The sequence below is a fragment of the Ylistrum balloti genome, unplaced genomic scaffold (genome assembly GCF_031769215.1).
Source record: "Ylistrum balloti isolate Yb309-2 unplaced genomic scaffold, AGI_CSIRO_Ybal_v1 Utg369938, whole genome shotgun sequence".
Lineage (NCBI taxonomy): Eukaryota > Metazoa > Mollusca > Bivalvia > Pectinida > Pectinidae > Ylistrum > Ylistrum balloti.
In genome coordinates, this window is record NW_026782047.1 from 1,033,373 (window position 1) to 1,061,166 (window position 27,794).

General features: G+C 34.3%; 1 protein-coding gene across 1 annotated transcript; it reads left to right on the forward strand.

The window, feature by feature from the left end:
- Positions 1 to 1,688: 1,688 nt before the first annotated feature.
- On the forward strand, positions 1,689 to 27,794 carry LOC132547221 (ubiquitin carboxyl-terminal hydrolase 40-like). Its single transcript, XM_060210986.1, has 32 exons — positions 1,689 to 1,884; positions 2,627 to 2,694; positions 3,868 to 3,981; positions 4,223 to 4,348; positions 5,986 to 6,024; positions 6,736 to 6,882; positions 7,758 to 7,844; positions 8,494 to 8,532; positions 8,976 to 9,185; positions 9,730 to 9,849; positions 10,583 to 10,723; positions 11,819 to 11,887; positions 12,602 to 12,759; positions 13,223 to 13,383; positions 13,762 to 13,843; positions 14,885 to 15,050; positions 15,275 to 15,362; positions 16,280 to 16,353; positions 17,447 to 17,639; positions 17,763 to 17,868; positions 18,090 to 18,162; positions 18,818 to 18,871; positions 19,308 to 19,416; positions 20,025 to 20,237; positions 20,563 to 20,702; positions 20,996 to 21,101; positions 21,653 to 21,893; positions 22,415 to 22,480; positions 22,803 to 23,028; positions 24,066 to 24,161; positions 25,839 to 25,939; positions 27,196 to 27,794. Exons 1-32 carry the CDS (start codon positions 1,689 to 1,691, stop codon positions 27,296 to 27,298), a joined length of 3,912 nt encoding a protein of 1,303 aa, XP_060066969.1. The 3' UTR covers positions 27,299 to 27,794.

Sequence of the window (27,794 nt, forward strand, 5' to 3'; positions counted from 1 at the left end):
TTCCTGTCAAGATCACTTCCGGTGCGAATGACTGATGACGAAATTTAAATAAAATATCAGATCTTAAAAATACAAGAAAGAGATAGAATGAAAAATCAAAATTATATTTTATGAACAGGAAAATGTATATTACTGTATCGTTGAAATAAAAGAAAATATTTTTTATACCTTGTAACAGAATTCACAAAAAAATTACGGAGACGGATACTTGCGGATATTTGCCTGGAAAGATTTTCTTTGCATACCAATCCTTCAAATGGATCTCATCAAAATACATGTATGATATATTAATCAGCCATTTCAGTTAAGTAAATCTTGTGACAAAAATTTCGGTATGCCACAATCAGAAAATATACTATTATGCTGCAATTATATATTAATTATACTTTTAAAAATCTCATGGAAACTATGGACAGTCGAAAGTATACCAGTACCAAAGTCCTTCTTCCTTACAGAAGTATCCCACGAAGGAACAAACGTTCACCAGATCTGATCATGACACAGACGACCTCATGACTTCTACTTAACAGCAGTATTTTTCTTAACCCCATTGTATACTGCACACGCCACAAATATCGACAAAATGTTCAGTATGTTGGAGGATTAACGGGTAGGTTTATTTATTTATTTTGCGTCTTAAGAAAATAAGAGGCGTATAAAACTGAAGGATAAAATTCTAGATCCAGTGGTGACTTTTCTGGCGTAACTTTTGCGTTTGTTGAAGGCAACATACTCCTCCGAGTCTTCTTACTTTTGCTGTATAATCTTATCTAACTCCATCCCGTGTACCTCTACTGTACCACACAGTCCTTGGAATATTAAAAAAGGCCTGCTTATGATTTCAGGAGAGACTACACAGTCATCATTCCACGTGTAAAATCTGCAAGGTATGGTCAGAAATCATTCTCTTATGAGGCCGCCCGGGTGTGGAACAGCCTCCCAAATGAATTGCGGAGATGTGAGTACTTTCCAGACTTCCGGAGGCTGGTCCACACCTGGGATGGTCCCATATGTACTTGTACTATGTGTGGAATGGTAAATTTATATTATGCTTTCCATTTCCTTTTTGTGTGATCACGGAATTCGATTGGTAGGGACTGGCCCAACCACTTGTTCTTAGACCTTCAGTGTTATATTTTGTTTTATTAGGATGTGTGTGTTTTTTGATAATGTCTAATTAGTTATTCTTAGTTGTGCCATAAACTCACTTTTAGTTGAGTTAAAAACTCGTTTTTATGTTGATGCTATGCCTTATACATTACGCATGTTCTGTTTATTTCAATATTCCTACTGTGATTTTGTTCTTTATGTTATATTGTTTACGTTTTGTCGTAAATGTTACATGTTTTATTGTATACGACAGAAAATACAATTTCTTGTATCTTGTAAATATCACCAGTGAAGATGGACCAGTCTCCGCCCTCATACACATCCGGATATTTTGAACGCACTGGCGTATTCGACCATGACTTTAGAATATTTACTGCGGGACTTTTGTTATTTATACCGGAAGTTTATTATGGTTGATAGTTTGTGCAATGCACATGTACAGAGGTTGATTTTGGCTGTTTAAATAATAATTCAATAATTTGTTCGGATGTAAAGTAGTGATGCCATTTTAATGTTGACAAATGTCATACCAGAACTGATATATACATAGCTGTCAGTCGGTGATACTTTCATATATAATGTTGGCCGGATTATTTGGCGAAGAACAAGTTGGGAGTGCATTGCCATCGGAATCGAAACAAGTTAATAAATCGACTGTGCCATGCCCTCCCCGTCCTCGAATTCAGTGTGGATTGGCAGGAATACGGAACCAAGGAGCAACCTGTTATCTTAATTCCCTTCTGCAGACTCTTTTTCTGACACCCGAGTTCAGAGGTACAGACCAAATATTACTGTAGTTCTCTAGAATTTTAATTTTCACTTTCTGTTTTAGCAGAAAAAAGTTATCTATATTTATAGTATTAGTCAGACATCCCTGGAAAAAAGCAAATCTTACATGTCACAATGAAATTCTCAGTTGAAAGTATCAATAAAATAAATTAGACTTAGGTTAACTGGTTAATGCTTCAAGAAATGAAGAATCTACAGTGTGTGATTGATTTCACAAAAGTTGTGACACTGACATATAGTGTTCTTGTGTATATATTGTGACGTTGTGATGTTGTTTGGCGTTATATATGGGATATTTTGAGGGACAAAGAAATTTTAATTCATGTTACTTTTTTTGTGTAAAATCATTTTTATGTTTAGTCATAATTAAAAGTAAGTGAAACAAATTCATGAAAGAGAATATGCTGTAATATCTTTTTATGAATTTTTATAATTATTAATAGCTACAGGTAAAGTGTAGAGCACCTATGCTCCATACCTTTCATTTCCTGAAGAATTTTTCTCAGATATATCAGTTCTTGGGACCTCTCGTCCTAGACATGAATAACATGTAGTCTTACATGTGTAAGTGGTACAAAGCTTCGCTCTTACAAAAAAAAATGATTTGGTAATCTATTTCATAACTGCTGCATGTTTGATTAAAAAAATTAATCTGATTCAACACTGTTTGAAATAAAATGTTGAATATTTTATGAACTCCTTTAATCTTTTTCAAACTTGTTTCCAGAGGCTTTATTTGATCTTGGAGATGAAGAGCTTGGAAAGTTGGAGGAGAGGGATGTACCAGGGAGCAAGGTTTGTTCTACTTGTATTTCAATTATATATACAATGAAAGGCTTTGAGAAAGATTGCAAAGGGAGTAAATACAGATGCATATGAGGAAAATTCATAGGTTTGACTTCCTGGCTCAAAGCTGACAACATGTTTCCCAAATGTTTTGGAAATACCCTCATCCTCAAAACTCCAGGGGTTATAATCACTTTCTCTCTCTATCGCTAGTAAATACCGGTAAGTGTGTATTTCTGTTAATGGGATAATTTTGTATATGTTTGTCATAAATATGTGTTCAACATTCATGACTAGGAAGAAGAAAGGGAAGCGTGTATATGTATGTTCTTACACAAATATCTATCTCTATATATTTACATATATAGATATATTATGTTGTGTCATAATTGAAATATTGATAACCGGTTTGACAGGTTGCTGGTCTTTTATACCCTGGGATCCCTGTACCAATTCCATGCAAGGCTTGGACTAAAATGTTTACCACTTCTTTAGATACAATGATCGAAAGATATTGATAGCTTAGTGGGGAAGGTTACTGAAGCATTTTTTTTTTTTTTCAACATGGAAGTTTTTTATCTTGCATTGTCAGCTTTGAATATAGTATTTTCTTGCTTCTCATCTTTGGGAAATGAAGACCTGTAAATGAGGGTAATGATGTTTTGTGTAGCAGGACCACAAGTACCAGCCTCGTCTGTCAATACACACATGAAAATCAACTAAAAGCAAGTAATTAGTTCTTGGTGTATTGACAGACATGGCTATTGCCTGTGGCAAGACTAGGTTGCATTTCAAAAGGATGACTATTGATGATATTGCCTACTGCCACCATCAACAACGGCACATGTAGTTTATGTTTGTATTGTTCTTTTTTCTTCTTTTTTTTTTTTATTAAGTTTGAATTAGGTAATTTTTTTTTAAAAAAATGCAGAAATTTGCGAAATGATTACTGTCACTCTTGCTAGCTTTTAGAATGTTTCACAACTAAAATGTACCACATTATTTGGATTCAACTTCAGATTACCTCTACAGGGACAAAACACAGTATAAAATGCTACAGTATCAGATGTTATGTAGACTAGAAGATTTAGCAACAAAAACAAAGACATTAAAAGTCAGTTATGCATTAAAGTTTATAAACATCCATTTAAGAATTTTTTGGCTGATGTTATCTTGACACAGGTGAGAGTGATTCCGATACAGTTACAAAAGCTCTTTGCCAGACTGTTGCTAAGCGACCAGCAAAGTGTTCCAACTGTTGACCTTACTGAGAGTTTTGGATGGACAAACAATGAGGTATGAACAGTGTGACCATTCGACATATGAGGTTTTCGGTAAAATGTAATTCTGTTTGGTGATGAACTTGTCTTTCCATCAGGATCAATAAAAGGAAGTTTGGGACCAAGGAATTTGAATCAGTGCCCCTCTTCTGTCTTTCATGCATTATTTTCTAAATCCTGATCCTGTCAGTCATCTATGAGATAATATGCTTATTATCCTTAATCCTAAATCCTAACTTCGGGATTTCGTGTTATAGGAGCTGCAGCAACATGACGTCCAGGAGTTGAACAGGATTCTGTTCAGTGCTATTGAAGACTCCCTGGTTGGTACCCGTGGTACAGATCTTATCAGCAGACTCTACCATGGAATGGTGGTGAATCAGGTACTGTAGAATTCCTTACTGACTCCACATGTCATCATACTTAACCCTCTCAGATATACTCTTTTGTTAACATACTTCAGCAGCTTTAGTTTAATTGTGCTAAATCATGATTGTGATTTTTGTATGTCATTTTCTGGGACCTGTAATGTGAGCAGCCAATCAGTTTACTGTAAATCAGATATCTTCAGTCATTTCTGTAAAACAAAATGTGTGACGAAGTGATGACTTACTTTCACAAATTCTGAGCCACCATTTCAAAATTAAAATGAAACAACAGATTTCTAATAAACCAAGTAGGGAACCCTATATTTGGTTGCTAATTAGGGCATGTCTGTTGAGCTTACTGTAGGACATAAAAAGGACACATGTCTAGTGAGCTTACTGTAGGACATAAAAGGGACACATGTCTAGTGAGCTTACTGTAGGGCATAAAAGGGACACATGTCCGGTGAGCTTACTGTAGGACATAAAAGGGACACATGTCTAGTGAGCTTACTGTAGGGCATAAAAGAGACACATGTCTGGTGAGCTTACTGTAGGACATAAAAGGAAGACATTTGATAAGTTTGTTGTAGGACATAAAAGGGACACATGTCTGGTGAGCTTACTGTAGGACATTAAAGGGACATATGTCTGTAGTGACATGTTCATAGCAAGGAAACAGTATTTTATGCCATATGAACAGTATGTGGTGCAATTAACCAGTTTTATAAACTTTGAAATTCTTTAGGTGTCTCATGTTTTAGCTTAGATTGAAACATGTAGTGGCATCTTGTTTCATATGAGGGTGATCAATTGCTTGATTTAAAAACACTGCAGATCTCCACTAGAGCACAACAACAGGTATTTTCCACAAAGAAATCATGCAAATAATTGAACATTCCATATATAGCATATTTTTAATTTTAAAAATCGTCCATAGAAAGGCCAAAAGGTCTTAATAGTGGATGTAAAACCTGTTAAAGAAATAAGTAAATTCAGTTTTAATGGGTCAGTATAGAAAAGTATTTCTCATTTGTCCCAGGACTTGTGTATACTGATCACTGAGAGTGTTTGATTTACCAAACACTTATTCCTCAAAATCAAACACTCAATGAAAGAAATTTTCCTCAGCACATAATTTAACCAAAGATTTGTGATGGGTGTTATAGCTGTGTGTGTGTATTGTACAGATAGAATCAGAATGATCTCAAACTTAATAGTCATTATCATTTAGCAACAATTGTTAACTATGGACATTCATGTTCATTATATAGGTGTTACTTATTTAGGGTGATTAATTTTCACGGTTTCGCTTCAGTAACAAAATTTGTGAAAGTAAATCAAATGTGAAGGAAAGTTATCTACAGTAAATTTGTCATTTTGTAAGAAGTGAGTCTGATTTCTGGAAATGTAACAGATTATCCTAATATCTTGTAACAGTTAATTAACATGGTCTACAGTTGATATTATTGAAATTTCTTAATTAACAATAGTAATCTCAGAAATATTGTATACTAATAAGTATATTCTACAATCTCTTTCTTGTTAAAATCTAGGATATCCCAGAAAGGCAGTCATTATACATTGTTGTAATATTCACATTCCACAGCAATATTTGTATTCACCACACTACAAAATAAATTCTTATGTTCCAGATTATTTGCTCGGTATGTGGGAAAGTTAGTGAGAGAGAGGTAAGTTCACTTTTTATTTCAGTAGTATGCAAATTCATGTTTCTTACTCTTGATTCAGGAAAATATAATGTGATGGTTGATCTACTTAGTAGTGCCCATTGCGCCTCAAATTATGTCTTTATCGTTGGCACTTAGAACATTTAGAATGAAAATGTTTTCATGATTTTGATCCTGAAGTGGAAAATTCCTTATGTGATGTGAAATATACCATAATAAGATGAAATGATGTATGATTTCCTCATTAATACACAAATATGTTGTGTTAAATATATAGCTTTGTGATGTTTTAGGACAGCTATAGAAAGAAATAATTAGGAATATTATTTCATGTACACAAAGAAAACTGATAATATTGCCAATAATGCCAACAATTGTCCATCCAAAGACATTATAAGGTGATATGGCAAAATTTCTGAGCAAAACACACTTTCAAAGTAAGAATGATTAGGAAGACAAAGATTTGTTGATGGTAAATAAGGCAAAAGATGGGAAGAGGAACATTATATGGGAGGTTTATATGTAGGTATAGATATGATAGAAAATTTTAACTGAAGTATTAATTGAGAGAATTTTTCTTTTACCACAAAAATTCCGAAAACAAAATGCATGTAGCTGTTTTGATGCAATACTTGTTCTATATCATCATTAGAGAAAAAAGCATGTCTAGTAAGTGATTATTTTTTATGAATAATTTGTTTTTTTTTGTCACAGGAGGACTTTTTGGACCTTACCGTTACTGTAGCAGGTAACAGCGACCTGGAGAATGGTTTACACAATGCTTTCTGTGAGATGGAGTCTATGGATGGACAAAATCAGTACAGATGTGAGTCATGTAACAAACTCGTCGATGCCAGAAAGGTTAGTTTTACAAATCAAATTACAAATTTCTTGTCTTCAGTTAGTTTCTATTAGAAGTAAGTCAGTTTGGCACATTAGAAAGTTAATTTCCAGGTTTAAACTTTCAAAAAGTTGTGTCAACTTTTAATGTCACTTTTTGCTCATTATCACATTTTCATTTGACAAATAGAACATGACACGAAGTGAGTTCCACTTCATATAGTTGATTGCATGATGATTTCAATAAACTGAAGGAAAAAGGCATGAAAACATTAATTGATGTTACAAAGAATAGTTCTAATTTTAAGCTGTTGGTCCATCTGGTAGTGTTTACTGTTTTAAAAGAAGATATCACTTTCATACATAATGAACACATTAAAACCATTCAAAGTTTTCCGGCTTTGAGTGATTTCTCCACTCCATGTGTTCATTTTTCGTTTGAAATACATTGGTTAGTGATTCCATGCTAGCACACTGGTAAAGCTTAAAGATAAATGATTTAGTGTAGAGATCCAGAAACATTTTCTGTGAAATAAGTCGTGAATTGTTGTATGACAAAATACTGTTGATAGTATATGCTTATTTTGTGATGTCAATTACCATGTCTGGTTGTTTGTAGAATTTAAGAAAATTTTATATCCTTGTTTTGTAATGCGCCCACTTCCTAGTCAGAGACTATTTGTTGTCAGCTTATTGTAGGCTAATTGCTAGACACCTTGCCCTAATTTCTTTAGATGGCATAAGATAAGCCTTCAGTATGTTGGTCATTGAGATACTATATGTAGCTTATGTTTGATTTTATGGTCACACAATTTTACAATTTTTACAGTGTTGTTATTTTGTTTTAGCGACCGAAATAGAAAGCTTTTGTAACACACATGTTTGTGATATTTCAGGGAGCAAAAATACGAAGTCTTCCAGAAATTCTGACCTTATCCCTGCTAAGATTCAGCTTTGACTTTGTAAAGATGCAGCGATTTAAGGTAATGAGTGATTGTAGTTCTCCTAGAAGTTTGGACTTTTGAAGTACATGTAATATATTACTGTAAATACTTCAATTTTGATGGGATATTTATTTTCATTGATTTCGTGGATACTCTTTATTCACAAATATATATGTCCAGGAACTGTTAAGCTTTGTATAAGTAGATTTATTGTTCTATATTTATCAAAAAAAGAGCACTTAGTAATTGTTTTAGAAACTTTTAAAGTTGAGCCTAACTGAAACATTTTATAAAAAAGTTCTTCTCTCCACTGCTTTTTCATTGTTTTGTGGTTGGTAAACATAAAAGTATGAAAAAAACATCTGCCTTGTAAGATGGAAATTACTGTAATATTTGTTCATCAAGGAAACATTCTATCCATTCAGTAATTCAGAGTATTGTGAACTACTGGTATATGGTACTATGCTCATTGGTGACAGAATCACCAACAAATGGGTTTGAATTAGACCCTAGTTTATGATTAGCAAAAAGAAATGTTGAAACTGGATAAAACAGGTAATCCTATTGGTGAGATCAACATGAATTATAATAGATGAAGTCAAGGGATCCTTTATTAAAGTATAGCATGTGAAATCTGTGTTAGCTTCCACAAAACCTTCACTTTTTCTTTTTTCTTTTACTTTTTCAGGAATCTGGCAAATTTTTGTTCCCTCAGACTCTGGACATGGCTCCTACCTAACATTGAGGAGGTGAGTAAGTTTAAACATGGCTCCTACCTAACATTGAGGAGGTGAGTAAGTTTAAACATGGCTCCTACCTAACATTGAGGAGGTGAGTAAGTTTAGACATGACTTCCTACCTAACATTGATGGAGGTGAGTAAGTTTATACATGACTTCATACCTAACATTGAGGAGGTGAGTAAGTTTAAACATGGCTCCTACCTAACATTGAGGAGGTGAGTAAGTTTAAACATGGCTTCCTACCTAACATTGAGGAGGTGAGTAAGTTTAAACATGGCTTCCTACCTAACATTGATGGAGGTGAGTAAGATTAGACATGGCTTCCTACCTAACATTGATGGAGGTGAGTAAGTTTAGACATGGCTTCCTACCTAACATTGATGGAGGTGAGTAAGTTTATACATGACTTCCTACCTAACATTGAGGAGGTGAGTAAGTTTAAACATGACTTCCTACCTAACATTGAGGAGGTGAGTAAGTTTAAACATGACTTCCTACCTAACATTGAGGAGGTGAATAAGTTTATACATGGTTTCATACCTAACATTGAGGAGATGAACAACTTTGGACACAGTTCCATATCTAACCATGAAGAGTTGGGTATTTTTAGACATGGCTACATACCTAATGTTGAGGGGGTGAGATAGCTTAAACAGGGCTACATACCTAACATTGAGGGGGAGTTAGCTTAAACAGGGCTACATACCTAATGTTGAGGGGGTGAGTTAGCTTAAACAGGGCTACATACCTAATGTTAAGGGGGTGAGTTTGCTTAAACAGGGCTACATACCTAACATTGAGGGGGTGAGTTAGCTTAAACAGGGCTACATACCTAACATTGAGGGGGTGAGTTAGCTTAAACAGGGCTACATACCTAACATTGAGGGGGTGAGTTAGCTTAAACAGGGCTACATACCTAATGTTGAGGGGGTGAGTTAGCTTAAACAGGGCTACATACCTAATGTTGAGGGGTGAGTTCGCTTAAACAGGGCTACATACCTAATGTTGAGGGGGTGAGTTAGCTTAAACATGGCTACATACCTAATGTTGAGGGGGTGAGTTAGCTTAAACAGGGCTACATACCTAATGTTTAGGGGGTGAGTAAGTTTAGACATAGTTTTATACCTTAGAGGAAAAGTTTGAATTACATGTAACATGCTTTCTTCATTCTGACAATTTCAGGCAACATCACCCGTCACATACAAGTTGTTTTCCATAGTAATACACAGAGGTGGAGCCTATGGTGGGCATTATCATGCTTACCTACGAGATGTAGATGGTCTTGGCAAATGGACCAGTCCAGTAAGTCATTGTAAAGATCGTGGTCCCCTGTAAATTTTGGGTCCATCTCACAGAAAGTTTCAAATATTGTTTCAATAGATTTAAGTTGTATTTCAATTTTGAAGCATTTGCAAAATTCAAAATTTATTTATAAAAGCATGTGTGACTTTGTTTGTCTTATTGTTATCAAGTCACAACTCTTTCTATTATTAGTCCACCATCATCAGATGGTTGGCTATTTTCAAATCACCCTGCCTCCATTGTCTATCCATTAACAATTTTTGTTATCGCTATTTCATGAGAAGTACTGGATGGATCTTTCTCAAATTGCATATGTAGTGTTATCTTGGTCCCTAGTTGTGCCTGTTTGATTTTGGGACTGATAAAAAAAATTTTTTACCTTGTAAATAATTGTTATTGCTATTTGTAAGAAGTACTGATTTGACTTTGGATTTGGATTTGGCTGGTAAAGATTACCATTACGATTTTTGCAAAGGAATGTTCAAATGTCTTGTCAATAAGAGCAAAACTAGAGAAGAGAAAAGAAGGGAAAAGATCTACAAACTTTCAAAGAGCATATAAAGATCAAACAATTGAAGGTGCCAAGATCCCTCTCGGATCTCTTGTTGATATTATATAAGCCTATCATCTGCCACATTTTTATCACATATATGTAAAGAGTTCTATATATATATATATATCAATCCATGGACGGCTTTGTTATGATTTACTTATATATGATAACATGTGACAGGAAGAGGAGGCAGTACAATTACCTACAGATCCCAGTACAGGTGAAGTAGACTTCATCGAGTGTGACTCACCAGTAGATCTCATACACACCATACTGACACGGTCGTCTGGAAAAACACTCACTGTTGACAAAATCTGTGCTGTAAGTCTTATTTATACTGTGTAATACTTCTCAAAAGTTTCAACATTGTGGTTTTCAAAAAAGAAATTGAATATTTCACCAGAAACTTTGCTTTAAAATGTAAATTGAATTAAGGAGTTTCCAGTAAAATATCTATCCAGAAAGTGTGTTAAATATAAAACTGATATTTCTGTGTAAGTGTACACTGTTCCTCATCAGTTTCAAGTTGTAGTTATGGATAAAGGTCAAACAATATTTTTTTTTTTTAACTTTCTTAATATAAATCTATCATTATGTAGAAATATCTACATTGTATAATATTTTGTGATCTATGTAAGCACCTACTTACTTTCTGAATTTCAAATCCAGGCACATAATCATAATTTGCACGGTTATTTTGAGAAATTAACTTTCGTAAGACAACACAACAGAAACATTGCAAGTAGATAGATTAAGGGTGCCTCTCCATATAGCAAGTTGAATATTATAAACAATAAGTACAAGCATTAAGATGTTTTAGTCGGCATTCATGGGTGTTATGAATGCCGATATCTAATTGTTATTCATATTATTCATAAATGCCAGCTAAAACTGTTCAATACCTACTGTAAAATCATTGATTCCTATGGAGAAATTAGTTTCATTGATTTCATGGCTACTCTCAATTAACGAATTAATTAATAAAATTAACAAACTATTAAAATAGTATAAACAAGATTTATATAGCTATATTTACTAAAGAAATCAAGTTTTTTTTAAATTCTTGAAAATTGAGCCCAATGAAATTATATGATTTCACATTAATCAGCTGAATCCACAGCAGGAGGGTGAATTTCCGATACATTACATATCCAGCAAACTGAAGTTATAATAACTTGAGTATGACTCTATATGAAATCAATGTTATCAAGTTAAAATGTTACTAGCTCTACATGGTGTAGAAATCAATATTATCAAGTCAAACTGTAGCTAACTCTACATGATGTAGAAATCAATATTATCAAGTCAAACTGTAACTAACTCTACATGATGTAGAAATCAATATTATCATGATGAACTAATATTAAAATTGGTTTCCCTTTATGTTTGACTTTAATTGACCCTGTTTCTATGTAGGAAATCACAAAACAGACAGGTGTATCGTGGAACAAAAGGTTCAGACGGCAGTATGGATCCATTCATAAGGTAAGCTAGCTACAGCAATGTCGACTCAACATTAGTAAAGCTATTGAAAAGATACAGATCACAATTGGAGCCAACTCGCTTCAGATGAACAACAAAAACTTTCTTTGCTTCAATTAGACAGTTGTACGTAAAAAAGATATACAGAGATCAGGCGGTAGAGCCAACGCCGTTCGTTCTAACTGAGTGGGTAGGTGGTTTCTATACTCCTCAGCGGGATACCCGATGGTGTGCAAGGCGATTGATCAATAGACCAAATCAAGTTAAATATATCAATCACAACGGCCTCGGAGTGGGTGGTTCCTGAGGCAGCCCAAGAGGGCGAAACCGGTAGATGAACAACATAATAAAGACTAAAAACCACACACTCCGAGGCCGTTGTGATTGATATATTTAACTTAAAAAAGATAGACTTGACGTTTTACTCACACAACATTTTTACCTGTGTTCATTATTAATTTCATAAAATGATAAGCTTCCATACTTACATAATCTGTACTGATATATCCATGAACTGTTAAAATCTGTATAAGTAGACTTACTGAGCTATGATAATCCAAGAAATCCAAGAAATAATTAATTTGTGTAAAACCATGGAAATTGATCCTCATGATAATACCTGGTTTTACAGTACATATCATATTCTTTCTGGAAAATTAAAACTGGACAATAATTGTATAATTAAGTATGATGTTTGATGGGACCCCTTTTTTCCAGTTCCTAGAGAAACACAATGAAGAATTTGCTATAGACACAACTTCACACCTTGTAACCCTAAGGGAGATAACTCCTGTCCAAAAGGCGGGACTAGCTGGAGGCTGCCTGACAGCCATTAGTGATATGTCTCCTGAGGAATCTGTCTCCGATAATAAAAGGTGGGGTAGTCAAACTGAAAGTCTTATAAGTAAAAGTGTTTGATGCTAACATAAATGGATCTGAAGCCATTCAGTCATCTTTTTTTTTTCCTAAACTCTAAGGGCTGGATATTGAGATGATTTTGATTACAATGACAAATTTTGATAATTGAAAAAGGGTCATTCTTTCTTCACTGACACAGTTTTTTAATGATGTATTTTGATTTGGTTTGATGAATGAAATTGGACTGTTTTGTAACACATAAGTCTTCAAGGATATTTGCATTTCTTGTATAAAATGAGGATCATTATTTCAAATGCAATATTACAGTGTTTCTTAATTTGATATTGCAAATCATTTGTAGTATTTTGTTGAAATTTTTTTCAGGAGCAATAACTCAAATAAAATCACAGTTTGGAGGTAAAACAACCATTTATAGTGATTTTGTAGGAAATTTACACTTTTTGTCTTGTTATTTAACAGGACACATTCTCCAATGCCTGAACTTGGAAGTTGCTGGTTCGACTTTGACGATGCCCGAGTCCATCCTATCAGAGAACGCGATATCCAGAAAACTTTTTCTGGGAAATCCAGTGCTTACATGCTTTTCTATAGGAAAGAATCTTTGATAAGGCCACCAGAAGGTATAACAATGCATAGTTATATAGAAAAATGCTAATAGATACAAGGAAATTTTTACTCATTTTGAAATTTTGTGTTTCACCCTGTTTTGCCAATGCAGGAATAAAAAAGTAGCTTGAAGTTTGATATTTTATTATATTTGTATTTGGGCAAAACAAACATTGTTCAGAAATGAAAACTTATATGCAAGGAAGGAAATGGTCATGGACAAATCTTTCACCACACATAGAAGTAATATGTGGGCGAGAATAAACTTTGGATTTGATTGTATTTTCATGGAAAATGTGCAGAGTTGCACATTTTTTTGAGAATCGTAAATGTCATTTTTTTTTCTTAAATTCATAGTACTGTGTAGTTACTGTAAACAATTATAATTTCAGCCTTAGGAGACCCCACATATCGGTTACCTCATCACCTTCTGTCTGAGGTGATCCAGGAAAATGAGGATTTACACTTTCAGAGGTATATCAGAAGAATTATACAATAAAGCAAGGATAAGTCAAAATTGACTGGATACAATGAAATATTAGACTCATCCGATGGTTCAACTCAGCAGTATTTCTATGAACGGAGACATTATGCATCAAAGATTGGCCCTAATTTATCGGTTATTTACCTAATACATGTCTCATAGCATAGCATGACAGTAATTAATAGATAAAAGCATTATATGTTTCTATACAATAGCATTACCTTTTATTTAAAAACAGTCATAAGTACGAATATATCAAACAAAAAATACAATGTGAAACACTCGTCATTGCAGCACACACATGAACACGAATCCACTCTCATACAGATAACTTAGTGCAATCAATACCTAAAGTGATACAAATATTGTACTCACATTTATATCATTAAGAGTAACTTGTCCGGCCAGCAATATTTTAAAATATCCATGGCTACGAGTTGGGTTACGAAAGGTAAGTAGTGTTTTTATTAATCTAAATCGCCTTAGAAGTTATCACTTATTTATTCCTTCAGATTTTTGTTAGCTCTGGGCATTAATAGTGAAAAGAACACAGTAGATTTATGGTTAACAGACAAAAGTGTATTTCATTCTAAGTTTGGTTGACTAAATTTTTTTAAAAATTCAAATCTTCACCTTTACACATGAAGGGATTAATGTTCGATCAATACCAGAAATTAACAATAATGATGACACATAAATACAAAAATCACACTTACAATCAAGTAAAAGCACAACAAACACTAAGCTTTGATATTTTTGTAATTTTTTTCAGACTTACTATGTTAATATTGCTTTTATGGCTGAAATCGCTTCAAATGTAACATCACAAAGAGCCACAATTAACACAGCAGTGAAACATACTCTAAGTTTGTCTTTTAGTGAAATTGATTGGAAAATTGTGGCTTGTTTCTTATAATTATGAGTTTTGTGATCTATACAATCTTACTTAACACCTTTTGTTGGTAATTAATTCTTACGATCAATATATCATGGATGTATGTGTGTACAAGTGTATGAATTTACTGTTGCAGGGAGATATATGAAGTTGAAATCAACACAATTTGCCTTCAAATTCATTTTGGAGATATGTTTGAATTTGTCGATGGTTCACTTCGTCCAATAAATAAAACAACAAAAACAGAACTCGCTCTTGATAGGAGAAAAACAGTGGGAGATTTAAAAGCAGCTGTCTTGGAGGTAAAATGTTATTTCTGTGGGGGTTAGTATATTTTACCCTCTGAAAGAAAATATCATCAAAATATTTATTTACTGAAGATTTCTGCAATGTTCACAATTTATTTCTATCCTGATAAATGTCAGTTTAAGTAAGTAGTCATTAAGAGTAGGGTGAAAATGTTTATATTCAAATATGTGAAATCCGTTGTCTTGTTTGCATACATACAGCATTTGTGATATTACAGGTAGCAGAGGGCCGAGTTGCAGAAAACTTTCACATACACCTGATGAAGGAGCTTGTGGCAGGTTACCACCTGTATGAGAGCATATCAGGTAGGTGTTAACATGTGAGAAATGGAATCTTTCACTCCTTTTTATGACATCCTGAATCATTGTATTACAAGATTACACTGAATTTAATCCTGTTGCCCTGAATTACATCAACCTTAAGTAGAGATTTTCACATGTATTGGAGAAACAGAGTTTTGTACTGCATTCTTTTGGCAATATTCTGAAATATGGTATGGAGGTGTTTATACACTTATAAAGATATCCTACACGTCAAGTTTTTTATACTGTATGATGACCATATTTGTATGTATACTGTAAGATCATTAATTTTTGTGGGCGATTTATTATGCTCCCCAAAATTTTTCAGGGGAGCATATAATTGCTGCCTTGTCTGTACATCTGTCCTTTCATATCTGAAATATAACTTTGCACACAGTTCAGTAAGGATCACGAAACTTGGTGTATATATTGGTATGACTAAGGCGGTGTGCAGTGCACCAAATTCAGACCTACTACCCCTACCTCTTAATTACAGTTATATTGTCCTTGTTAAAATGTTGTGTCCAGAGCATAACTTAAAATGCTTGAATTAAAACTAGATAAATGAAATTTCATGTATACAATGGTTGTACTAAGAGGATGCACAGCATACCAAATTCAATGTCTGAAACACCTTAAATACAGAGTTATAGCCCTTTGTTAAAATTGTTAGTTGTTTTAAGGGAGAATTCATCAGTTTTACTGAAACTCTTGTTCACATTGAATTTATGGATATTCTTAATCCACAAATTCATATGACCACTGATCTTTTGTAGAGTTGCTGATGTACATGATTTCACATCAAAGTATTGTTTTTCACATAGTTTAACTATTCTGAACTTATCTCTAATTTAATCACAAACACAAAATCCTTTTACAACCTACGGTATTCAAACAGATGTTTTGACCATGTCTATCAGGTGATGATGATTTACCACTGATGAAAACTCCGGTAGACGATGGAAACATGTTATTTGTCTGGGATGGTGGAAAGGTAAGTAAAAAAAAGCTATAAAATGCATATTTTTACAGAGAAAATATATTTTTCTTTGATTATATTCCATTTGACAGTTGTATGGCATTACTGTGATAGCTATTTTATGGGGTTGTGTTGATAATCAATTACCTGTGTCCATTTTCTCGCTTTCCACTTTCCTTTCATTTAAGTACACTTCTGAATGGTAGATCTCTTTTTGTACATTGTTTATTTTACAAACACAGAAAATGTCATGTAGCATAGTTTTAGATGTCAACTTTACAGTAGACCCTGTGATCCTGAAGAGAGGTTCTCAAATTTCTTACAGTATTTCCATACTGAAAATGTTTGCTTGGGATTGCGTTACAGTTTTGAAGGTCAAAGGTCAATCAAGCTCAAACCTCAAAAATTGCTCCTTTATAAAAATGGCTTTCGCTTTCTTTGGATTGCTTTCAGGTCCCAGGGTCAATAATCCAGATTACAGTAGAAGATTGGTTTCTGTGATATAACTTGGGTTCCCTTGGGTCATTTAGACTCAAAATTCATTCAATGCTCTCTTACTGAAAGTGCTAAATAAGGATTACTTTTCAGACCCAGAAGGTTGGAGTTATTGTAACAGTTGCTATAATGGAAATTCAGATTATGTGTGATAACTTGAGTTTGCTTTACCTAATCTAAATTAAACTTCATACAATGCTTCCTTACCAACAATGCTTGTTTCGGATATTGCTTTTTATATCCCAAGTTCTAAGGTTTCTATAAATAAAAAATTCAGATTGTTGAACCTTTTTGTTAGTATGGGCTTATTTTTGGTAACTGTCTTTTATGGCAGAGCATACTTGCCAGCAATCTGTCAGCTTGGGGTGTATGTGTAAGAGTGGGTTGGTTGGTGGGTGAGGGAGGGATTTCCAGCCACATGGCGACGCTCTTGCTGGCCTGTCTGTGTTTTAGTTCACAAAGTCCAGGGTAGGTCAAAGGGAATCTCCTTGCAGAACACATTTTGACAATCTGGATCTGCTTCATATGGAGCCACCAATTTGACTTGATTAAAACATTAAGAAGTATACACTGTGTGTAAAGGTATATCATACTGTAATTTCTCATCTTTCAGATCAATGGTCAATGTGTTCCAACAGGTGTGAACTGTGAACCAGTTCTCCTTAATGTGATGTATGGAAATCCACAATCAGAATTTGCTGATGGATTTCCTAAAAATATGACCTTGTATGATTTCAAGGTTAAAGTATCTGACAGAACCAACATACCTCTGAGTCAGATAACCTTGAAAAAGATCACAGGTGAAGGTCAGTATTCTTAAATTTTTATGTTATACCTCTGTGTTAGTTGACCTTGAACAAAATCTCTGAGTGTGACATTTATAAAACATGAAAATTGTGGAATTTAATCTATTTAATTAATGTTTGCAGATATGTCTCAGAAACTTGTTGAGTTCACTGAGGACCAAATGGGATCTACATTGAAGGATTTACAGCTGACAGACTTTGACCAAATTGTGGCAGAAAACAAAGACCGGTAATGAATTCATAAACAGGCTTCAATTCTACAGGCACTTCAAAAATTACATCCTGGGACAAAGTTTGAAAAACAACCCTAAATAACTTTGTCAGAGGAGAGTGAATTTACAAGTTTATTTAGGAAAATTAAAAGCTGCAATATTGATTGTAAATAGTAAGACAGTGAATGAACAATTTTTCCAATTTTGTCTTTCAAATATTCTTTATTCTGTTTTTCAGACAAAGTCTTGGTGAAAAAGTGATCCTGGCAAATACCAAAGTCATCCTCTTTGTTGAGAACAAATGTAGCTCAGTGAGTAATTTCTCACTTCTGTTGATATTAGTCAAACCAGATCAGAACAAAGACAGCGGTCTGTTCTCGTCAACAGTGCTGATTATGACACTGCTCTATATAGGGGAAATTTGCCATAGTTAATTTTTTTTCCTATAGGCTGAATAATCAAAAGTGGTAAAAAGTTTGAGATTAAAGTTGAAATGAATTATTTGATGTACTGTAAAATCATATATTTTCAAGGGGCTCAATTTTCGAGGTATTTTAAAAAAACTACAATTTCTTTGACACTTGATAGCATGGATAAATATAGCTAAATCAATCTACTTATACATATTTAACAGTTCATGGACAAATGAAGTCATGGATTACAAATATGTACCCATGAAATTTATGAAAATAAACATCCCACAAAAATCAATGATTTTACAGTAATTTAGCTTGAATCTAGATAAAGACTGGATGAAAATGAACAGTTTAATATGGGGCTAAAAGAACTGTAACATATCAATTAATTAACAGCATTATTTATGAATTAAAATCAAAATGGATCTCTGTATACAAAATATAGTTCTTATAAGTAATAAAAGATCTATGATTGTATACTCTCTGTTGTGTAACTTCAAACTACAATTTTTTTTTTCAATATTACCTTATTGTACCTGATGTATTCCAGACACCCATGGATGGAAATAGAACAACTATTCGCCTGGATGTTGATAGAGATACAGTAAGTACACAGCCACTGTATCTTATTGTTTATACAGTACATCAGTGAATCATTAGAAGGAAAATTGGAGTTATCTTACTTATGAACAATGTTTTTTGGGAGGGGGGGTTGTTGCAGAATTTGTTTGTGGCTTGTGAAAAAAATGATTTTTTTTCCCATGCTAAAAATTGGAGATTTGAGGCTATATTGATAGTTTTACCTCATTGTAAAAAAAAGAATTGCAGTAGTTGAAATTTTCACAGCTTTACCAAAAGTCGAAAAAAGACGTATACAGTTGGTTTCTGTATTGATTTAATTTTTCAAAGTATTGGTTTTTGCAATTTTATTCTGTCCTCAAACACTTAACAAAATAAAACCTGTGAAAGATAGAAATCATTACATTATATGTTTTTAGTCAAATTGAATTCTAAGAGAACTACTTTTCTTTCATGTACAGAGTATAGCAGAAGTGAAAATTCTTGCCTTATCCAAGTTTGATCTGTGTGACCTAAAGGAAGGAGGTCGATTGAGGATTGACCATGATACACTAGGTCTTCGACCGCCTTGTAAGTATTAATATAATATATACTAACATAACTATCTACAAAAGGCCCCTTGTAAACATACATTTGTAAACATATTTCTGAAAATAATGGATTTCCAGTATGGATGACATTGAAAACTTCTGAAGAAAATACGTAAACATAGAGACATTTATTTTTTGTTCAGTGAGTGCTATGTTTAATACAAAATCTAAATGTGTTTGAATCACAATTTCATGGATTCTTAGAGGTACTGTAATTGATAAATTCTGACAGAATCTAATTACTTTTTGCCAAAGTCGGACTTACATTAAAAAATGAAAACATAATAGTCATCTTGAATACGGTTGGCTTTGCCAGAGCCATACAAATCCTACCAGTAAAGTGTCCATTTAGTAGCTGGGGAGACCATTTAACTAACAGACATTGGATGACCTGACATGGCTTTATACAGCATACTTTCTGTATTTAGATTTTAATCATTTTTCAGGAATTACAAAATGCTGAAGTAATGAGCAAAAGACAGCTTTTATTCATTAAATTTTACGAGGCTGATCTGTTAAGAGTTGGAAATTGTTAATAATTGCTGTACATCAGGTGCTTTCATACAAAAAATCTTTTCTATTTTAAAGTACACGAGCAGTTGACAGTTGAAGAAGCGTCATTGACAGGGGGGACTACTCTGATCCTGGAAGAAGGACAAAGTCCAGCCTCAAACCAGATAACCTTGACCTTCACCTCAAGTGACCCAAAGGTTGATGTTGTGTGCAAGGAAGTGATACTAGACAAGTCATCCACTTTGGGAGAGTGTCTGGAATGTATTAAAATGAGAGCTGGATTGAAAGGTAAGCATGGTCATGGATGTGTAATCTGGACAAGAGACTTGTTCTGTGTTTTAGAAAATCTGTCTCACCTAAAAAATATTCCACAACCTTTATTTAAAGATGTCACTAGAGTTACACATTAACGCTTTAGACTTTGTTGACTATAAATAATTTCAATGTAATTGTGTAATTTTGATACAGAAATGTCATTTGGAGACAAAAATCACTCCAAGATTGAAATTTTGTAAGTATGTACAAAGAGTAAATCAGGGTTCCATTGATTTCTCCTAATTGCATTTAGTTTGATACCTTTTAATGACGGTAGACCCCTGTGTTTTGGTTACAGAAGACCGATGGCATCTGCGGAAGACCAACTGGTGTGGAGAGGCAGCCGAAGTACTGGATGACATGGATCTTTCCTTGGGTCAGAGCCTGGTCAATGATGGTGACCACTTACTCATAGAGGAAGGAAAACTTCCACCAAAGGTATAAACCCTGTCATCATGTGTTAATGGATCGCTGTAGTAAAAAGTATTGACTGAACAAACATAATTATTTTTAGAATCAGACACCTAAGGTTAACAATAGTGTAAATACATATCCTGATATTTGTGTCCCTTGCTGAAAAGATAAGCCCCTGATCTTCTGATTCTTTGAGTTTGTGATTACCATTATGGTTACTAATATCTCAGGTCTCCTGGTGATGGAACTTTTTGGGATTGATATGGCTTCCCTGTCCCATTCGATATTGCTAAATTAATGTGTTCTGTCCCTGACAGGGCTACATCCGCCCGTCTGTGGTGTTATACCCAACACTAGAGAAACCACATCAGTCAGACGCCAATACAGGGAGCATGTTGTCATGGATAACATCAGGGATCAAAGGTAAGACACAAGGATCTCCTTACCATAAGATAAAAATGGAAATAATGGGAAATTTCGTAACATTGCGTATCATATTTGTATTTCTGATATTGGATAATTTATGAATATTTTGTGACAAACAAAGTAGTTAAAATTCAAATAATTCAATGATTTTATTTAAATTTTGAAAAAGTAAGAAAACTCCCTTCCACTACACATACTGTAAACCAAAAATTATCACCCTTTTTTAATGAGCAGGGAAGGCAAAATTCAAGAAGTGGGGGCCATTTCTTATACTTCGATATACTTTTATATAAATTTCAGAGGGCGAAATGACATGAGGCAAATTCATGTACAAGCATTGTGGTTTAAGGGCAGAAAGAACGTGGTCCTAAAATTTCCTTGCCTACAGTAATCTTAACCTAGAACTTAGATGTGTTTAGGTGTGCACCAGCCAAACACTTGCATGCATTATCAATGCTGTCCTTTCTTGCCATTGATATAGGTTGTAACATTATTCCTGTTGTTGACAAGGTGATTTTGTTGTTGATGTTATTTATCCTATTCTGAAGACTTGCTGAAGCTGAACCAAACATCATCAGGGGAAGCCTCTGAGAACGAGACCCAGGAACCTCTTTCTATAGGGGAGGTAGAAGTCTCACTCCAGGACACTCTAGAGGACTTTCAACAGCTGGTCATGACTCTCCCCCTTATGGCCGACATCAACATCCCCACCACAAACTTTATCCGTGTCAGGATGATAGAAGATGGACAGTTGACCACTGTCCTTCGCCCACCTACTCAAACTCTACAGTAAGTTTTACACCCCTGCGTAGACTTTTCAATTGACTCACATACCATTCTGATTAAACATATCATCAAGTTTTGCTAAAAAGGTTTTGAGTGGAGGAATGGATGGTTTTATAACAGTTATGGCAGTTCATTACGATCAATATGACGCTGCATAAATCTTCATATCGATCAAATTGAAGTGCCATAACTAGTATAAAAAATGGATCATAGAATGAATTGCATCTGTTTCCATAACATTCACTACAGCATGAAAAATACCACATCTTTGATAAAACATTTTATTGCACTCTGTTGCAACTTGATGGACAAATCTGAGACTACGATGTATGTGATGTCATAGAACACTTGATTGAGAGTGCAATATGAGAGTGCAATTTGATGTTGAGTTATCAAATGTAAAACAATCACCATTTGATACAAAACTGAAAACATAATCATTTATTATATATTCTGGATAGATAAAAGACATAGAAAAATCAACACTTTGTGTGGTTGTATTGTGTCTCACGTTTTCTTTTCAGAAAATTGAAATTGAAGTCGTGCTGTAAAATTGCAATCCAGGTGTTATCACAGGAGGAGAGATTAAGGTAAGATTCTCTATACAGAGTGGAACCTGAACAATCCAAGTGTTATCACAGGATGAGTGATAAAGGTAAGATTCTCTATGCAGGGTGGAGCCTGAACAATCCAGGTGTAATCATAGGAGAGATTAAAGTAAGATTCTCTATATAGAGAGTGGAGCCTGAACAATCCAGGTGTTATCACAGGATGTTAAATCCAGATACCACACTACATAATCCTTACAAAAAGAAGTTAAAAGAATTTGTACTTGGATACAATTTTCTCAAAAAAGATTTCTTTTCAAACTGTTTCAGTTATAAGTTTTACATCCTTGACTTCCTGTTACAGTGCTAATGAGATTGTAATTAAAGTCCAGCAAAGAGTCTCAGGGACCAGGATGTACATGACTCCACATGAAGTGATATGGGACGTAACCCAGGGAGCTACAGCCCAAAGCCTGAAACAGTCATTGAGTACAGCATTTCTTATTGAGGAGCAGTATCTTCACCTTGCGAAACATTTCCCCAAAAGATACGAATGGCTGATCATCCAGGAACAACAGCAGCAATCAAAAGTAGGTCACTCTCTTCATGCTTAACCTAAAACAAAGAAGAAAATAGTGACATGGGGTATGTTGAATCTTAACCTAAAGGAAACCTTGATGAATCTTGGGCTAAATATAAACAAAAGAAAGATTTATACAAAGACTCCCTAAACAGTACAAGGAGAATAAGACCAGGTGTTTTGGAAGAGTAAGCTGATTCTTTCTGCTTATTGACACACTTGAACACCTGCCACCAATGTTACAAAAAATAAAACTTTTATGAAAGATGATCAGACAGTTAAAATTTAAAAATTATTGTTTTTTTAATCCCCCATGGAAGGAATCTTTTAGTTCAAAATGAATGCATGCATTACATTATGTGATTTCATGCAGGGAAACAATTCAGTATGTATTCCATAAGTTAGAAATGTAACATTCTACAATATTTAGCAGGTCTGTATTACATATATGTAAATTGAATACTGTAAGGTGTACAGTACCACTACATCATGTAAGATATGTGGGTTCCTTTTGATCTCTTGTTGTGCATTTTCAGTTTTGAAATACACTAGATAAACAAATGGCTGACAGGTGGCCATCTTTGATTTTAACAGTTGACATTTGTGATTGCTCTTCATTGAACTTTCATATCTAAATCATTTGTGGTCCCTAGCTGTGTGTGTTGAACAAGGAATTAATTAGATTTAACAAAATGCATCCATCATGGATTTTGACAAATGAAGTTCAGGATAAAAGATAATCTTTCATTTATTCCAGCTGTTGCTTCTGTGATGTTAGGATCTCTTGTTGGATAAATAGCCTCCCAGTACAGGTGTTCTGCTTGTACAGGTTTATAATGTATTAACAATATTAAATGGTATAATCATACAAATATTACATGGCCTTTTATCAGAATGCAGTAAGATTACTCAGTGGGTTGTTCTGTCTATATTTGTCTGCATTTGTTAATAACACCGACCAAAAAATTTATCATGTTGATTAATATTGATGAAAATGAAATAAACCAACAACATCTTAACTTACAGATCTTATGTTTTCTTTTGTAGAAAAATCATCAGAAAGGAAAGAAGAAAGGAGGACAGAGGTGTAATCTGAAGAATGCTCCGTTTCACATTCGTGATGGTGACACAATAGGTGTAAAGGTAAGTCAAGGTCATTCCTAACTACCTCACCTTTGTCTTATGATAGGTGTAAAAGTAAGTCAAGGTCATTCCTAACTACCTCACCTTTGTCTTACGATAGGTGTAAAAGTAAATCAAGGTCATTCCTGCATACTTCACCTGTGTCTTATGATAGGCGTAAAGGTAAGTCAAGGTCATTCCTAAATACCTCCCTGTGTCTTACGATAGGTGTAAGAGTAAGTCAAGGTCATTCCTGCATACTTCACCTGTGTCTTATGATAGGCGTAAAGGTAAGTCAAGGTCATTCCTACATACCTCACCTTTGTCTTACGATAGGTGTAAAAGTAAGTCAAGGTCATTCCTAAATACTTCACCTGTGTCTTATGATAGGCGTAAAGGTAAGTCAAGGTCATTCCTAAATACTTCACCTGTGTCTTATGATAGGCGTAAAGGTAAGTCAAGGTCATTCCTGCATACTTCACCTGTGTCTTATGATAGGCGTAAAGGTAAGTCAAGGTCATTCCTGCATACTTCACCTGTGTCTTACGATAGGTGTAAAGGTAAGTCAAGGTAATTCCTGCATACTTCACCTTTGTCTTATGATAGGCGTAAAGGTAAGTCAAGGTCATTCCTGCATACTTCACCTGTGTCTTACGATAGGTGTAAGAGTAAGTCAAGGTCATTCCTGCATACTTCACCTGTGTCTTATGATAGGCGTAAAGGTAAGTCAAGGTCATATCTACATACTTCACCTTTGTATTATTACAAGTATAAATGTAAGTCAAGGTAATTCCTGCATACTTCACCTTTGTCTTATGATAGGCGTAAAGGTAAGTCAAGGTCATTCCTGCATACCTCACCTATGTGTTAGAATAGGTATAAAGATGTGTCAAAGTCACTCCTAAATACCTCAACTGTGTGTTGTGATAGGTGTAAATGTGAGTCAAGGTCACTCCTAAATACCTCACCTGTGTGTTATGATAGGTGTAAATGTGAGTCAAGGTCACTCCTAAATACCTTACCTGTGTGTTGTGATAGGTATAAAGATAAGTCAAGGTCACTCCTAAATACTTCACCTGTTTGTTACAATATGACTGAAGGTAAGTCAAGGTTACTTGAACATACTTCATCTTTGTGTTATGATCAGTGTAAGAGTGAGTCAAGGTCACTCTTAAATACTTCAATATGTTGTCATGTTCTCTTATAAGGTAGTATTCATTTCACAGTAAGGTAGCATGCATCCTTACGTCTTTATGTCAGAGTAAAGTAGCATACATCCTTACATCTCAATCTCACAGTATGGTAGCATGCATACTTAAGTTTCTAAGTCATAACAAGAGGTTTAGAATTGCTTAGTCATTCAAGTATCGGACTTTAAAACCCCAGATGAAGACCTGACAAGTATGGCAGTTTATATTTCTGTGAAAGCTGCAGTTTTGAACCATTCTGTGATGTCCTGGTTTTTGTCTTTCTTTGGGCAAGACAATTTACTCCAGTTGTTATAGATAGTATGTGGCAGACCTTCTGCTTTATGTTCAGTGAGGTAACCACCAGCTGCTACAGGGAGAAATGGCCCTGGCTGTTCACAGGGGTGATAATGTAGTAAAATAAACAAAACAAAGGCTACAGAAAGGTAGAATTCATCTACAACCTTCCATGTCACATTAATTGAATGTTTCTAAATTTTGTGATCGTCAGGACGTGCAGTTTGACCAGATGGGTAAGAATGACTTTGCCACTGTAGAGGATGATTGTGGACAAATGGAGCTACAAAAACTGGTGGAGGAAAAGAAGAAAGAGTAAGTTTGGTATTCAGTTGTGTGATAAGAATATTTTTGAATTTAGCATCTCAACTAATTGTGACTGGTACCCAATATATAAATAGCCTCTGGATGTTGCTATGGTATCATGTGATTTCTGAATATAATTACAAGTTACAAGGTTATGATTATGTTATACGGTAAATGTACATATTTTAGTGGCGATCTTATTTAAATGCTTTTGCACTGAAAGTATTGAGATAAATGTGATTGTGCTAAGTATAGGTTCTACATATGCTTGGTATATAACAGTTATTATGGATGCACCATTTTCTTATTGCACTTATTTGCCAGAAAGTGTTTATGCGCCACAATTAAATGGTGCCAACTTAATTAGGTTTACAGTTGATCTATTTAGAGAAATTGATTCCAAACTGAGGTTTTTTCTCCTGTTTTGACACTCAAACATCTTGTGTTATTTTATCATGCAATTTCCTTAATTATTAAATGTATGGAGAAAATTTCATTTCTACATTTAAAGGGACTAAGTGGTTTAATTTCGTTATTTTTTCCCATGTGTTTGATTTCGGGCAAGTATTATAATACTTAAAATTAGACTCTTCACAAAACTCTGAGAGAAAGTGATAAGATTATCAGCTCCAAACTAATGCTAGTGGACAGTCGCTGTTGTGTCTACCATCCATCGCTGTTTTGATCGGAGATAGCCGAGTTCATCATGTGACTTTTCAGAACCTCGTATTCAACTTTGCGTTTCGTTATGATTTCTTACTATGTATAATTGTGTAATTAGCCAAAACTTAATTTGTCAGCCATGTTTCAAATCTTTCTTCTTGTAAGATGACCTCTTGTCTCATGCTCTATGCATGATTGAGTGAAATAAATGAATTTGAATTACTCTAAAAAGCATACACAATGACATGTTTACACTCTCAGAATGATGATATGAATTAGTGTTGGGTTGCTCCTATTTCATCTAAATTTTTTGACATTGTTAATAAAATGATTATGCAAACTTTAAAATATTATAATTAACAGAAAGTACACAATTTTTAACAGACATTTAAATGTTGTAATGCTTTTTATCAGTTATGAAATGAATATCTTACCATTTAGTCCCTTTAATTACAGAACAGATTTGATGGTGTATTTCACCATTAACCGTAGTGCTGTAGCCTGTAGGTCTTAACCAGGAAATAAAAACAAGATAATCCCCCAGAAGAAAAATAACAAATCATTAAATGCTTGATCAGGTATTATTAATAAATGTTTTGTAGGAGGGAGATGAGGAAAAAGAGGCAGGAAGAATTTGGTGGATTTGGTCGGAGGAATAACCATCCTGAGGTAGCACTCACAATCAAGGTTGACAACTTCAGATAGCACAGGTCAGAGGTCAGTCAAGGTCATTAGATTAAAGCCAGGTGAAGGTCAACAAAATTGAAGAGGTCATGCATTACAGATGGATAAATGAGGATCTGTTACATTGAAGATTGAGAGCCAAGGAAATTAAGCAACAAGAATTCCCTGATAGTAAGGGTTTGTATACATTGTTATGGTGTGTGAGCTGCGGACTGGATATTCTAAGGGATGGTGTTTTGGGAGGTGCGTAGTAGAGTAGATTGACTTTCACGACAACCAGTGATGTTACTGCTGAGAAATAATAGTATTACAAATCTTTCAAAAATGTTGATCAAGATGAATTTGTATTGTGATATTTTCAGTCAAAATTGCACTGACAGATTTTTTTTCCATAGGGTATATCCGAGAAAGGATCATATGTGATAACATGCAGTGCCAAGGAATGGACTTTTGTACAATATTTAAGTATTTTTTCAGTGATATTGCTCAGTTTCTGAAAAATATTTGCATTCTGTGA

Excerpts from the sequence above, each read along its gene's own strand:
- LOC132547221 (XM_060210986.1), top strand. The coding sequence starts at position 1,689 with ATGTTGGCCGGATTATTTGGCGAAGAACAAGTTGGGAGTGCATTGCCA. Across the intron at positions 4,349-5,985 it reads ATGGAATGGTGGTGAATCAG|ATTATTTGCTCGGTATGTGG; the intron begins GTACTGTAGAAT and ends CTTATGTTCCAG. Across the intron at positions 18,163-18,817 it reads TTGAGAACAAATGTAGCTCA|ACACCCATGGATGGAAATAG; the intron begins GTGAGTAATTTC and ends GATGTATTCCAG.